The 15,132-nt window shown below is 35.3% G+C and overlaps 2 protein-coding genes across 2 annotated transcripts; both read right to left on the reverse strand.

Annotated features, from left to right (window-relative positions):
* Nucleotides 1-344: 344 nt before the first annotated feature.
* SPINK6 (serine peptidase inhibitor Kazal type 6) lies at nucleotides 345-14,608 on the reverse strand. Its single transcript, XM_003933989.3, has 4 exons — nucleotides 14,493-14,608; nucleotides 11,338-11,360; nucleotides 1,446-1,561; nucleotides 345-577 (listed from the first exon to the last, which is right to left on the reverse strand). Exons 1-4 carry the CDS (start codon nucleotides 14,548-14,550, stop codon nucleotides 532-534), a joined length of 243 nt encoding a protein of 80 aa, XP_003934038.1. The 5' UTR covers nucleotides 14,551-14,608; the 3' UTR covers nucleotides 345-531.
* LOC120360168 (T-complex protein 1 subunit theta) lies at nucleotides 7,863-9,829 on the reverse strand. Its single transcript, XM_039460188.2, has 2 exons — nucleotides 9,699-9,829; nucleotides 7,863-9,597 (listed from the first exon to the last, which is right to left on the reverse strand). Exons 1-2 carry the CDS (start codon nucleotides 9,756-9,758, stop codon nucleotides 8,011-8,013), a joined length of 1,647 nt encoding a protein of 548 aa, XP_039316122.1. The 5' UTR covers nucleotides 9,759-9,829; the 3' UTR covers nucleotides 7,863-8,010.
* Nucleotides 14,609-15,132: the final 524 nt, after the last annotated feature.

A 15,132-nucleotide genomic window follows, 5' to 3' on the forward strand; every position in this document is an offset into this window, starting at 1 on the left:
TTCCAGATGCATTAAAGGAACTACAGTCTGTAGAGAGCAAATGCTTTTACTTTTATATAAAATGTTTTTTTCTGAAATTGGAAAGAATAAATATGTGATCTAATAAATGATAGATTTTTAAAGTAACTTTAAGTGTAACATACGGTCATGTAGCCAAAATCCTTCATTATAAACATGCAAATTCTAAGAATAAAAGAAAGAAAGGGATTTTCCCAAGATCTCACAGTGACTGGATGATTAACCTAGATCAGGAAAATAGGTTTCCTGATCCAAGCTTATCCCAGGTCAATTATTCTACATTGTATGTATATATTTTCTTGATCTCAAAGTAAGAACACAGTAAATGCTTTTGCAGAATTTACTTTATTGGCAAGTGAATCAAGAGAAATAGACGTGCATTGAACTCCTCAAGACCCAGGCAGAGTAGGGATGTCTTTATGAATTAAAGGGATCCACCAGAAAAAGTATAAGCAGAAGTGAGAAAAGAAGGCCACAAGAGCTGGCAAGTCACCAGGCAACATTGGCTCTAACTCAGCATTTTCCAGGATGCTTTAGGCTAATCTTCCCACCACTTTTCCTATAAAAAAGAAAGACAAATATATACTCAGTGCAATATCGCAAGAATTCACCACAGACTTTGGAAACAGGTTTAACAGTCAATTTAATTATTGGATTCTATAAATTCCATGTCTATGATTCATAAGATGTTAATTAAATGCACTCAGAGGTGACATCTGGCTTAGGTGTGGAAAGTATGAATCATAAACGAATCTCAGAGTTTTGATAAGTCTTAGACTTTTTGGTACCAATTACTCATTCTCCAAGAGTAAATATGTACACAATTGAAAAAGGTAGAAGTCACAGGAGAAATAATGTTAAAGAGACTGTAGTTCTTTTCTAAAAAAGATGTAAGAAGTTGAACAGATATTCAGGCATTTGACGTTTCATAGCAAGCAATACATTCAAGCCCTCTCAGTAATATGCATCTATTAATTCGAATATTATATTATACCACTGACTTTCTCTTGAGTAAAGTTTGGTATTAATTAGTCCGATGTGTTACATATAAGTGTAGACATATGTTCATGATGTATTGATATTGCAAATTTTAATTAGAAATAAATGAAAACATTAAAATGTATCGACATTATTAAATATAATAAATTATAATGTATAAGATGTATACATTATATGTCTTAGAGCAGTTTTAAAAACTTCTCTAAGACAATCAAAATTAATAACAAAGTAAAGTGATTATGTTTTCCAATAATTTAGCATGTAATTTTTTTGTTGTTTTTCACCCATCTGTTTTCAATCAAATTGCCTGAAGCTTATTTCTTCAGTCTCTGTGGGGAGGTATTTCTAGAATACCTCAGAAAAGCATTTTAGTCTTATTCTGGAAGCTTGTGTTTGCAAGAGTTAGCTCTGATTAATATAATACTTACACCACGGCCTTACAGAAGGCACATTTATTGCCATATGTCTGGCCATCAGAGCCACAGTGTGGGTTAGATTCCCGAGTGCAGTAGATCTTGGGGTCCTGGAACTCACCACAGTCAAACTACCAAAGTAAGCAGAGTGACATTGACATCAGTGCATTCTAAGAGGCTGTCCTTCAGAACGGAAACTTTAGACAGCAAAATTTAAAAATCATACACAAACAGTTGTGACATAAAGTATTCTGAAATATAAAATAGCTCTCCTTAACTAATGTATTCTACTTACCTACTTAAGTATTTAATGTACCTAAGTAGAATACATTAAATATAATTGAGACATTTTCTTTTAGTCACAGGAAACTCATTACAAGGAATAGAGATTCTATTCAGGAGTAAATTAATGATGTTGTCAAATGCCATATGGGTAAAACTTTTTGCTCCAACATTAAACTGCTCCAATTGGGAGTGGGTTTTGGTCATGAAATGACTTTTTAACAATCATATTAATGTGCTCCAACAGCACTCCTTCCATATTGCTATCAAAACATGGATGAAACTTACGAGGGCACCAGACATCACCTGATGCTCGTTACTTTTCCCTGTGAATGCAATATCCACCCATTAGCTCTTGAAAACAAAATTCTAATGTGTTTATGTATATACACATAAACTAATATATATATATATTTAGGATACATATATGGATATATATAAAGTATATCTCAAAAGTATATATACTTTATATACCTACATATATATACTTTATATATCCATATACGTAAAATATATCTCTAAAGTATATATATAGATATGGATATATATTTATATATAAAGTATATCCCTATAGTGTGTATACATATATATATATATATATATATATATATATATATATATATACTCTGTCTCTAAAGTGTATATGTGTGTGTGTGTCTGTGTGTCTGTGTGTATGCTCTATCTGTAAAGTATATATATATGGATACACTAAAACAGGGTAAGATGATAAAAAGACATTAGATGTATCTATAATTTTAGTGACTTGGAAGGCTGAGTCAGGAGGATGTCTTGAGGCTAGGAGTCTGAGACTAGCCTGGGCAACATAGCAAGACTCTATCTCTAATATACATATATGCATACATTTTTTATTACCTCAACCTGTTTTTGAGTCTGTGTAATTTGAACTTTTGGGCTCACTACAATCATTTAGTAATGGCTGCCTAAGTTTCTGTGTTTAAAATGATTCTAAGATTGCACTATCGTTGAGAACACATGTTATGACTTATTAATAATTATTATGGGCTCCATAGTAGGAATGGCAGCATCTGTGCCACTAACATATCCTTTAAACTATAGTTGTTTTTCAAAAGTAGTTTGGAGTTTTAAGATCGTCTTCAGCACAATGTCAATTGAGTCCATATTTGGTGTGCAAATGACATTTGAGCCATTATTTCAAGAGTAACGACAGTATGCAATAGGTTAAGCTGAACTCCTCCAAATATAGGTGTGGAATGAAGTGACATTTAAACATGGAGAAAGGAAACTTGTTTTATCTCTATTCTAGTTCCATTAAAGTGATACTGCCTTGTGTTTATCAATTGCTTCATAATATTCAAGCTACTTTCATACAGATTATCTCAGTTGAGCCTAGCAATAACCCTGAGAAGTATATTTTTTAGTGATATTACATTAACCAGTTAATAGGTGAAAATATTGATCTTCAGGAGAATAAAATGGCTTACCAGTGCTTGAATATATCTCTTCTAATTGCTGTTTCAGAAATTCCAACAATTTACTATGATTGATTTCTATTACATCCTCACTGAGAAAATTAAAGTCCAATCATCACTATGTACCCTTGACCACACTTACAGTCAGAGCATGTAAGCTGTGTTAAAATGCTTACTAGGTTTAATGTACCACATGAGGACTATAGGTTAAATTGTACTGTATTTAGGATTCATGCTAAATAAGTATATTTTACCTTCCTTTGCCATATTTTTAAAATGAGAAACTGTGAGATGTTTGACATGTAATTTTGCTTCATTACAGTAACCCTTTACTATTTTGTATATACCATAACATTATGTCGTATACCTTAAATATGCACAGAAACGTTTATTGTAAAAATAATTAATTAAGGAAATATATGAACATTGGCAAGAAGACTCGCTCATTTGAGATGTCAGCAAACCATTACATGCTGACACAGTTCTCCAAAGGTTTGCATAGAAAACTTACAGCAAAAAAATCATACGATTAAGTTTAAAGAAATACTACCACATATATGATGTTTAAGGTATTTGAGACTATGAAATACACATATTAGTTGAAATATGACATCTTATACTATTGAGATTGGGTGGCATAATGCTTGTCAAGATTTTGATAGATAGAAGATATCTAGCCTCCTTAGAGCCCCATCTCATGGTCCCCGGTTTTCCCTATGCCCTGAAAGATAACTCCATCCTCTCATACTACTTGTAAAATAGTAATCTTGCCATTAGATCTCCAAATGGAAAAAAGGCTGGAAAATTTTGACAAAATTATATGTCATAGGGTACCTTTTTTTTTTTCAAAAGCCAATGTAATTTTTAATTTAAGTCCCTAATGTACACATTTACAACTCTATGCTTGTGTCAAGACATACTGTGAACCACAGTATCAACACTGATTTTGTTTTTTATTTCACAAACACCCAATGGGTAACAAATACCTGGAAGACAGTACTGAGTGCTGGTCATAGAAAAAGAAATCAGTTATGAACACTGTCTCAATAAGCTCGGTGTCTTATCTGCATTAGGGAAGCAGAGAAGCACATAGATAATTACAACAAAATGCATGATAAATGTCACAGTGAGACAAGCACAGGCAATCTAGAAGCTGCGCAAGGGGCATCTCAATTAAAATATATGTGTTTCCAGAGTCCCTGGAGAACAGAAACAAGTAAGTCTCTTACATAAAAAAAAGATGCCTTCTTAAAACACTTTTCCTGGGCAATCAGGCATCTAATGTGTGATCCAGTCTCTTTTTTCCTTTAGAAAGTAAATTTGAAAGAGCAACCTGAAAAAGGCATTCACTTTCAGAGTTTCTAGACACTATATTTCTCCCCATACCCAAATATTTTCTTCCTCGGCCCCCTGGAAGAAGACTAGGAAGAGCAAAGCATTTCAATAAATGAAAGAAAATCAATCAACTGGTATATGAACAAACTTACATAGAACAGATACAAATCATACTCATAAATTTTAGTGGCCTTTGATGATCTCTGAAGTAAGCTGAGAATCATATTTTAGAACCTGTTCTGCCAATGGACACATTACAGCATTTTTTCAGTCAATGGACTGTGTTATCTTAAACAAAGGACTTCAATACCTGCACCTCAATTTTCTTAACCAAAAAACAACAAGCAAAAAACACTTGTTCATGTCTTATTTTCAGATTCCCAAGGTTTTTATAAGGATCAAATGTGGTCATATAAAAGCTGTAGAGAGTTAGGATAGAATATTTGAAATAGTTCTGGATTAGGAGTGTAGAAAGTAACCTTCTTATTGCAGGTCCATGTTAGCTACAGTAGCTGTAAAGGATCTCTGTAACTAATACAAAATGGTCAACACCATGAGATTAAATGGCATCCTGGGGCTTTTCCAGCTTTGGTGGTCCAAGATTTATCAATGAATACTTTCAGTGATGTGTTTTAAATAAAGCTCTTATGTCCTTACCTTTGGCTGGGTGAAGAGAAATAGCAACTTCTGCCCAAATACTTCCTCATTTCATTTTAGACAGCCCTCTAAATTCAGTGTGTGAGACATTTTAACATGGTGGCTGGGCAGGAGAGGACCACTCTCTGTGGGCCCCAGGGGTTGGAGAAGGTGCAGAATGCTTCTGGAAATTTTAAAGCCAATGAAAATTTGCAATCATGCAAACATGGATTTGGGATAGAGGATGACATCTCTTCTTTCTATTACCGACAAACACTACCTATGTGGTTAAATGATCTCCATTCTTTACCATATCTGTTTTCCTAACTGCTGCCAAGCTTGGCTTCCCCTCACCTTTATTTCCCTCCCCTTTCTACTGTACTAAAACTGCTCTCAAAAATACAGAATACCTCTACTGGTTGTTTTAAAACTTTCATGATTTCTTTACGATATGTGCTACTCTTGATCACTCCAGCCTTTTTGGAACTCTTTCCAGACTTTCATTGCATGTTGGTTCTCTGGTTGTCTGTTTTTTCTCTTTCTTGTTGTTTTTACTTTTTTCCTCCTGAGTATTAATTGTAGTCATTTGCTAGATAGTTTAATACACTTGGTTTTCTCTTCCTAATGACATACACTTTTCCATATGGCACTGAATAATCCCAGACTTTTTTTTTTTAAACTGATTTTTATAAATATCTCAAAATCTAACTTTCAATGGTTGGATAGCTATCTATCTATCTATTATATTATATCTATTATAGAGATAGATATGATACCTTTTACAAAATAATGTCATTTATACTTAAGACATTTATGTGCAAAATACAACTCTTTCCTTCCAAACTAATTTTGTAATCCATTTTTTCCATTTTTCGTGATAGCAGCATTTTTTCAAATTCTCCAACCCTCCCTCAGATTGAAACATTGCCACTTATTTTCCCTTGTGTTACCTTCTATGTGTTGCTTTACCTCATTATGTTTGCCAGTTGCAAATTTACTACCTATACCAGTCCTCGACATTGCTTGTCTGAACCAATACAGTGAGTTTTATTCTCTCATCCTCCTTTTCCTCCTAATTTCAAATTCTTCCTGTGTGCGGACATGTTATCTTATTTGAAACTAATGTCCTTATCATATTATTGCTTAATAAGTGAGAATAGGAATTACTACCTTACATTTGCTTAAAAACTTGTACTGCTCAAAGCTCTTTCACATGCACCACACAATGTCTCTCTATTGCTGATTAAAGGTACTATGCGGCCATGGAAAGCTCGCTCCGTATGGACTCAGGGGAGTCCCGACGCGTTGACTTCACAGCTTTACTACTGTTGGTAGACTTAAGGCAACTAGACCTCGTTTCGGAGGCTTTAGTTTCTCAATTTGTAATTAAGTTATAGGTACTAGATAACATTTCCAAATTGTATTTAGATATTTTAAGTAAAATCAAGCTAATTAGGAAAAATGAAAAACTTCAAACCCATTATAGTCACAGAACATTGTTTTACCAATTGGATGAAAATCCCACCAATTCTTATTTTAAAATACAAGCAAAAATAAACTTAAGTATTCTGAAAAGTATTGTAACAGAAAATGGTTGTCAGTCATTGCTTTTAAAAGGCATGTTCTGTTCATTTCAATTTGGACTAGTCATCTAAACAGCTCTTTAAAGGTATAGGTCCCAAATTCAGAGCCTGATAGGAAAATATAAAAATATTAAAGGCAACACAGTAAGTGATTCAAAAAGCAAAATGTATTCAGTCAAAGGACTCATGTTATTCTGAAAATATATCTTTTAAACATTTTGATACTAAACAACAATTTACTTAATGAAACGCCAGTGATGATAAATAGTAGTTTTATTTTACTCTTATTGTTACTGTGTTATGTAATCCATCTCCCTGGCAAATTAAAGCGTTGTTAGCATATTAGTCATTTACATTTACAGGGAAAATTTAACTGGAACATGATTTGCAAAAGTCTGGCAACATGATCTTGCCTAGCTCAAATAATCTTTTCAAATGAATGTGATATTTTTTAAAGTCCATAATTCAGATGGCAAGCTATAGTTTCCCATCATATGTCTCATCAGGAAGAGAATTCTTGGCATGAGAAGAATGACTTGAGCGTAGGAGGAAATCTTACTTCCTTTTGTCTTGGCTGGATGGGAAATGAGCAAGCAAGCTCCTAATGATAGTTTCAGTGTCTTCTGCTGACATTGACACTTCCACCCTCCCTCCAGGTATGCAAAACAGAAATGGCAGCCTTGGTACCGTCTAAAAGCGTAGGAGCTTCCCTGTCATTGATATTTGAGTGAACAGGAGACAGAAGCCTTGGTTGATAACAATTCAGACAGGGCAGGAAGGGGTTTTAGAGAGCATTGAATTCAAACCTTCATCTGAGTGATGTGGAAACAAAGGCAATGAGAAGTGAAGCAACATTTTTCAACATACTCAACAAATAAGTATTAATTAAGTCTCCACTCATCTATATTATCTGACTCCGGAGCCAATGCTTTCCAGTACAGTTCGCCTCCTCTTACCTAGAGAAAAATGCTCAGGTTTTTTTTTTTTTTTTTTTTTTTTTTTTTTTTTTTTTTTTTTTTTTTACATGGGAGGCAGGCCTTTACTTACTGAAGTGATTTAAGTCCCACAGCTAAAGTGATTAACACGGTTGAGAGGAGGAACATGGTCATTTAGAGCAGATAACAGTGGTCAGTGGACAATAAGGCTTTGACAGTAACAACATGTTTATTATAACATCCAGCCAAGAATAGAAACAAAACACCTCTTAATTTAAGGAGAATAAGAAAACATCAGGCGATTCCTAGAGTACTACTACAAATACAGCTTTCACTCACAGTAAAAATTATGCCAATTTCAATCATTTTGGTCATCATCCCAGTCTTTCTTCCCACTTGGAGGCTTAGGCCCACCAGCTGGTTTTGCCATGATGATCTGATCCACTCTAAGTACAGTGACTGCAGCATTAGTGGCGAGTTTGATAGCCCAGTATTTTCCCAGGTAAGTATCTAGAATACCAGCCTCCAACATGTCCTTTACAGCAGGTACTTCAGCCTCAATATCTAATCCAACGTTTTTATTTCCTTCTTGATGTACTGCATAAAGTTTAGAGATTACTTCATTGGCCTTAACTCCAGAGTTTTCTGCCAGTGCCCGGGGAATAGCTTCAAATGCCTCAGCGAACTTCTTAATAGCATACTGTTCAAGTCCAGGACATGTCTCTCCATATGACGTAATCTGTTTGGCTAACTCAATTTCTGTTGCTCCACCTCCGGGTACAAGACGCTTATCCCTTGTGAGAACTTTGAAAGTATTAACACCATCATCTACTGCCCTTTCTATATCATCCATCAGATTGTCTGTAGAGCCTCGAAGTACTATGGTAGAAATGGCACCATCTTCCTTTTCATGCTTAAAAACCACCACCTGAGTATCTCCAACTTCTGAGAGGTAAACACTGTCACAGTGTCCCATTTCTTCAAGGACAGGAGGTGTCAATCTAGGAAGAGCTGTAGCACCAACTGTTTTACATAGTCTTCGGAGATCCCATTTTGAGTTTAGCCTCACTAACATGATATTGTATTTGTTTGCATAATGAAGAGCCATGTCTGCCACTTTGCCACCTGTTACTACGACATTTGCACCAGTATCAGCAATAGCTTTGACTTGTGCATCCATGAGGTTTTCTTCTCCCTTACTAAAATTCATCAATTCTTCAGCAGTCTTTATCAATACTGTTCCCTTAGTTTCTGTTATCATGCCGTCGAAAGGACAAGAGTACACTGCTATTTTTGCATCTTTGACAGATGTTACATCACCTTCAGTTTCCTTCTTAAAAACCATGCCATGCAATACTGAAGAGGAACTGATACCAGAGCCCAGAATTTTACAAACTCTGATGTTATCAACATTGAAATGGCCGGAATCAGGAAAAATAGATACACATGCTTGAGCAATAAGCTTGGCCAGAAATACTTCATTACCATATTGTTTACTCATTATGGAGGTACGAAGTAGAGATGAGACTTCATCAACATCTCGAAGGTTTTTTGCAGAACAACATACCAAATTAGGAAGAATCTCATGGGCTTTTTTGCAGGCTATTTCATAACCTTCTATGACCTCTGAAACTGACAGGCCAATCCTCAGAAGTTCTTCAGCTAATTCCAAAAGAGCTCCAGCAAATACCAGAACAAAGTTTGTGCCATCTCCAACTTCTTGTTCTTGCATATGAGAGGCCATTACAATCATTTTTGCTGCAGGATGCTGTACTTCTAGTTCTCTTAAAATAGTCGCTGCATCATTTGTCACAAACAACTTCTCCAAGTGGTTGATAACCATTTTGTTCATTCCATTTGGTCCATACGCTGTACGAGTAGTTTGGGCAAGCTCCTTGCAAGCTTGTATGTTTCTATATACAGCCTCTTCTAATCCTGAAAAGTGCTGTCCTGGCCCTTGTACAGCTCCTCCTCTGAAATTTACCATTCTTCTTTTCTTTGGTAAGCTTCAGCCACATAACCTCATTCCTTTCCTTCAGCTCTTACTTTCGCTCCCTCCTTGAGCATCTGGGCAAAACCCGGAGCCTTGGGAACGTGAAGCGCCATGTCTAGGCTGCAGGTAGCCGTTCACGCGACTGCTCGGAAGACCGCGGAGGAAGGGAGGAGCGCGCACAGCTTTCTGGGAACGCAGCGTCAGGTTTTTTAATGTATAAATGTCATCTGGATAATTACTGAAACTGCAGACTCAAACTCCTTACATCTCTGATTATTATTCAATGTCTTGCATGGTGCCTGGGGATCTGTATATTTAGTAAGCAATCACTGTGATCCTAAAGCAAGCAAACGATAAGCCTTTGGCCTATCTAAGCATAAAATCAGTAAATAGTAAAATTTAAATGAACTTTAGAAAACCCTCATAAAAATCTAAGAACTCAAGGTTCAAAGAATGGAAGTAACTTGTGTATGATTGGGGAAACCAGGATTAAATTTCATATTTCTTAATTGTATGAGTAATGGTCTATATTTTACCACCTAGTGGGATATAAAGTGTGTTGGCTGAATCTTATGCCCTTTTCTTATGTGTTTGCTTTCACATTTAGTATTGACTCTACTATCATGCTTATTTAAACTTTAAGGTAAACAGTTCATACAACAATGCAAACACACATGTGTGCGTATGTCAGACATACACCTAAGTGCACATGCATGCACGCGCACACACACACACACAAATGCATCATCACTTGTAAGATGCATCCTAATTTCTGAGATTCTAAAATTGAAAAAACAAACAGCCTTATATAATGCAGTGAGTACATCAGGGTTGGAAAAATATTTCCAATGGCTTTGCCAACTCCAATCAGTTAGCGGTATTGTCTAGAAATTGTCACATCAAAGGTACAACAAGGCAAACCAAGGCTAAACTAGAACTAGTGCCAAGACCAAGTAGAAATGCTCAATATGGACAAAGGAACAGGATTAGCAGAACAAATAGCATTTGCGTTGACATTGCATTTGACAGTTGAAACGAAAAAGATAGAAAGACACTGGTAAATTAATTCAGAAAAATCCCAACGATGAAGATACTTTGTGGTCATTCCAATACTAAAACCAAATAGTATTAAAATTTGAATGAATAGCCTGTGTATTTTCAGTACAGAGCAATAAATTGATTTGTTGTCTACTTTCAGTTCCTATTTCTGAAAAAGAAATAATAGCCTTTATTCTAACTTCAGAGAATGTTGATTTTTAATCAATAACTTATACACAAATAGCCTTTAACGGTTTGCCAAATACTTTCACATTGTTTACATAATTTAAATATAATTGCAATTCTATGAAGTGAATAATATTTTCCCTTTTCAATAGTTGTGAAACTTGCAGCTCAGAGAAATTGAGTAACTTGCCCAAGATCACACAGTGAAATCAATGAGAGAGCATGAATTTTATCCCAGATATATCTTATTTTTATTTATATTTATTATTCTTTTAAAAATTATGAGAATGTGTGGTTAGGTTATTTTAAACTGGAAAGAGTTTAAAGAATTAATAAATTCTACTGATGTCTGCATTTGGTTTGCTTGCTCACTGTTTTTGCACTGTTACCCATAGACAAATTTCTTTTTGGCCAGTGAAGATCAAGCCAGTCACCAGGTAAAAAGAGGACACAAAAATAGGCACTGACCTGTCGTCCTTGACTGAAGACACCTGAAAAAAAAGCACAAAATTCAAACACTGTAATTAATTCATGTGCAAAAAAATGTAATTTACAACCTCAGGAAATTCCTAATATCTACTCCTGGTACTTGGCCATTTTCAAAAGTCATGGTGTGTTGTTTTATTTTTCTGTTCCTGCTCACTTCTTAAGGAGGTCATGTAAAGACATGAACCATGAGGAGGCAGCAATTGTGGAGGTTATGGTGGGGTAGAAAAAAAAATGGATTAAGGATCTGGAGATTCATGTTATGGTCCTGGCCCAGTCACTAATTTACTACGGAAATGACCTTATCACTTCTGGTCTCACTTTGGAGAGTTGAATTGGAAAGTATCCTCTACCTTTGACATTTCGAGGTTCATTTCATGAAGTTCCTCCCAAAAGCCTTTGCCACAGGCAGTTGGGAAACAAATCACACTTGTTTGTTCTTTGAGTTTGAAATTGCTCAGCTTTTAAGTCTTGACCCAAATGTAAACTAGTAATAAAGAATTCATTCTTTCCTGAGACTTATTTCTCCTTTTACATCTCTCTAAATTCCTAAAATAAGAAAAGATCCCATATATATAGTCTTGTTTCTCTCCCTTTTCCTTCCTCTTAATATTTGTATGTGTAATTTTAAATTGTGACTAGTTAGTTTCATGGTTTAATATACTGAAATAATAAAAACTCTCAATCCATTCTTGGAACGGGCTGCTTAATTTTGATCTGTGGCCATTGCAATGGGACTCCTTTCCCAGTCACTCTCAAGTCTAAGCCCAGGGGCACCGCAATGAGAGAGTATGGATTAGTGCAATCTAACTCCAATGATGGCCAATGAAAATTTCTTAAAGCACAATCTCTAATAATAAAGATAAGGAGAAAACAAGTTTCTTTTCTTTTCTTTTTTGTGATGGAGTCTGGCTCTGTTGCCCAGGCTGGAGTGCAATGGTGTGAGCTCAGTTCACCGCAACCTCTGCCTCCTGGGGTCAAGCAATTCTCCTGCCTCGGCCTCCTGAGTAGGTGGGATTGCAGGCATGTGCCACCACGCCCGGATAATTTTTGTATTTTTAGTAGAGACGGGGTTTCACCATATTGGTCAGGCTGGTCTCGAACTCGTGACTTTGTGATCCACTGCCTCAGCCTCCCAACATGCTGGAATTACAGGCATGAGCCACCACTCCCTGCCAAGTTGCTGTTTTTTAACTTGAAAGAAGGTATGGTTCATTTTTCTCAGCAGTGATTACCGATCTTATTGATTTATAACTAGTAATGTGGGTGATTATTAAAATTACAAATTCTTAGGGCAATCACATAAAAATTCTATACATAAAACCAGAGAGTGCCTGGGCAATCTATATTTTTTAAACACTCTAAGTGGTTTTTATGGCTAGGGACAATTTATTATTATAATTTTCAGTCAATTTTCCACTGTACAAATCTGTCATCAGAAGAGGAGAGATTTACCTAATGTCTCATATGTAGAAAATGGCAACGCTAAAACAGGATTAATACTCACAGTGATGGAGTCCAATTTAGTACTCTTTTTATTAAACTTTATTATGGCAATAATGTTAATAGACATATGCTAAACATGTGCTATGCCTCATCCACTATGTTAAGCATTATATGTGCCTTTTTCTCATTTAATTCTCCATACAGAGATAGTCCTTTTATATGTTTATTTTCTATATGAGTGAAATAAGGATCAGAAAGGTCACAAAGCTGTAAAATGTAAGTGCCAAGACTGAAATCCACTTTACTCTGTTTCAACATTTGGGAGGCAGTATGGCCTCCCAAATACTATTTTGTACATCTGTGAAGCATCCGTGCTTTGGTAAATTGTATTGGTCAACTGGATCCTGTTAGAGATCAATTCATCTTTGTAAAGAGAAGAAAAGGGAATAGCAATTGATCTCCGAGACTATCTTTGCAACTAAACTTTACATAGTCAGATCTATATTTTTCTTCCATCTCAGAAATTGATTGAACTACTCATTAAGGTTATTCAGCTTGAGTCGTCAATTTTACTCTGTAATATCACAGAAGTACTTTATCCATTTTTTTTTGTATCTCAGCGTATTGTTTATGTAATTATGACTAGCTACAGTGAACATTGGCTTCTCTATTAGGTAAATCTCATTGAATTTTTTTTTTTTTACTAGTGCAGCCATTTAAAATCTTACATAGTAGTAAAATTCATGTGCTACTGTCACAGCAAATATTACATAAGATATGGAAGGTCCCAGGGCTTAGTTTTATTTCTAGCACTTCACAAATGAGACAATATCTCAGAGAATTATGATATTTCTTTAAGTGACACAGGCCATTAATAGAAGAGATGAAACTAGGTCTTGGGTCTAAAAACTAGCATGTGCTTTGTCCACTACAACATGAAAGAGTAGAATAAGGAAGAAAAGAAATAGCTTATGATGGACCTGCTCATTTAGATGGTTCTCTCATGAGAAACATGACTTTCAAGTATGATTGTGCTTTGAACCTCACTAAAGTAGCCAAGGATATTCTCCTTCTTGAAGATTATTTAGTTCACCCAAACATATATATTTCTGCATTCTAAAGTTCAAATACATATTTTCAAAAATTTTTGCATTGCATTTTCATTTTCTCCATTGTCTTAATTTTACTTATTTGAATTTCTTTTTAATAATAACTAAAGGGAGGAAAATATTCCTTTGTTCTGGAAAGCAAAACCAATATTTAATGCAATTATCCATCCTCCAGTCTAGTTTATGGAACAAGCATCAAATGTGATGCCAAGAAAATCTGATTCAAATTCCATATTCTACCTACTAGTTGCAAGTCTTCTGATAATTTTTTCAATTTCTCTCTTCCGCAGTTTCTTATATGAAGAACAGAGGCACAAATACCTTATTTTCAGTCTTGGAGACAATACTTAAAATCCCTTAATACATGCCTAAAATATAGTATATGCTTAACAAATCACAGTAATTTTTATAATTATTACCGTCATCATTGTCGTCATTGCAATCATTATCATCATTATGATAATCTCTCAGAATTGGTCTTTTACATCAAAATCATTAGGATTTTATAATATGATAAAAAAAACCACCCATCATATCCAGTTCAGTATAAATATGGGATATTAATTTTAAGAAAAAACTTACCTGAGAAAAAGCAGAAAAGAGCCAGAGAGAAGAGCAGAAAGATACCTGAGAGTTTCATCGTGTCAGTTAGCTAACTCAGATCAAGGTGTCTGCTTCGTCCAGCTCAGCTTCTCTGTAAAGACAATTCCTAGAGCCATAAAACACATTCAGACATATATATACATAAATACACATAGACATGATACAGTGAGCTGGGATCTCCACCTTCTTTAAAAATCACATTCTAAAACCATATGAGTCCTATGCAGTTTATGCATTTATTGGGGCCTGTCAACACTTTAAAGAAATGCTTCATGCTCCCCATCAATCTTAAAAATTAGGACAATTATGTGAGTCGCACCTTAGATCTTATTAATAGAGGATGTCATTTTCTGCTGGTAGCCTACATTTTCCTAACAACCAATACATCCTCCAGTCTCTTCTAAGGTTTCACTACATCATAGCGATGATTCACTGGCTGAGTTCCACTTGATCCCTGTATTTCTTTCAGACAGGTCCTACATGTCTGTGGTCTAAATGAGTAACCACAGGATAATGGAATCTTGGGTGTAACTTGGATTTTTAGAGTCGAAATCATTCAAGGTGTACCGAAAGGAGACAGATATTCCACACTGTAGCCAGAACTACATTGGAAGAAGCA

Source organism: Saimiri boliviensis, chromosome 1 (assembly GCF_048565385.1).
Source record: "Saimiri boliviensis isolate mSaiBol1 chromosome 1, mSaiBol1.pri, whole genome shotgun sequence".
NCBI lineage: Eukaryota > Metazoa > Chordata > Mammalia > Primates > Cebidae > Saimiri > Saimiri boliviensis.

Coding starts and splice junctions, on each gene's coding strand:
- LOC120360168 (XM_039460188.2), bottom strand. CDS start 9,758: ATGGCGCTTCACGTTCCCAAGGCTCCGGGTTTTGCCCAGATGCTCAAG. Junction 9,598..9,698: donor TGCTCAAGGAGGGAGCGAAA/GTAAGAGCTGAA, acceptor GGGCCAGGACAG/CACTTTTCAGGATTAGAAGA.
- SPINK6 (XM_003933989.3), bottom strand. CDS start 14,550: ATGAAACTCTCAGGTATCTTTCTGCTCTTCTCTCTGGCTCTTTTCTGC. Junction 1,562..11,337: donor TCTTCAGTCAAGGACGACAG/GTCAGTGCCTAT, acceptor TTACTTTGGTAG/TTTGACTGTGGTGAGTTCCA. Junction 578..1,445: donor GCCTTCTGTAAGGCCGTGGT/GTAAGTATTATA, acceptor TCTTTTTTATAG/GAAAAGTGGTGGGAAGATTA.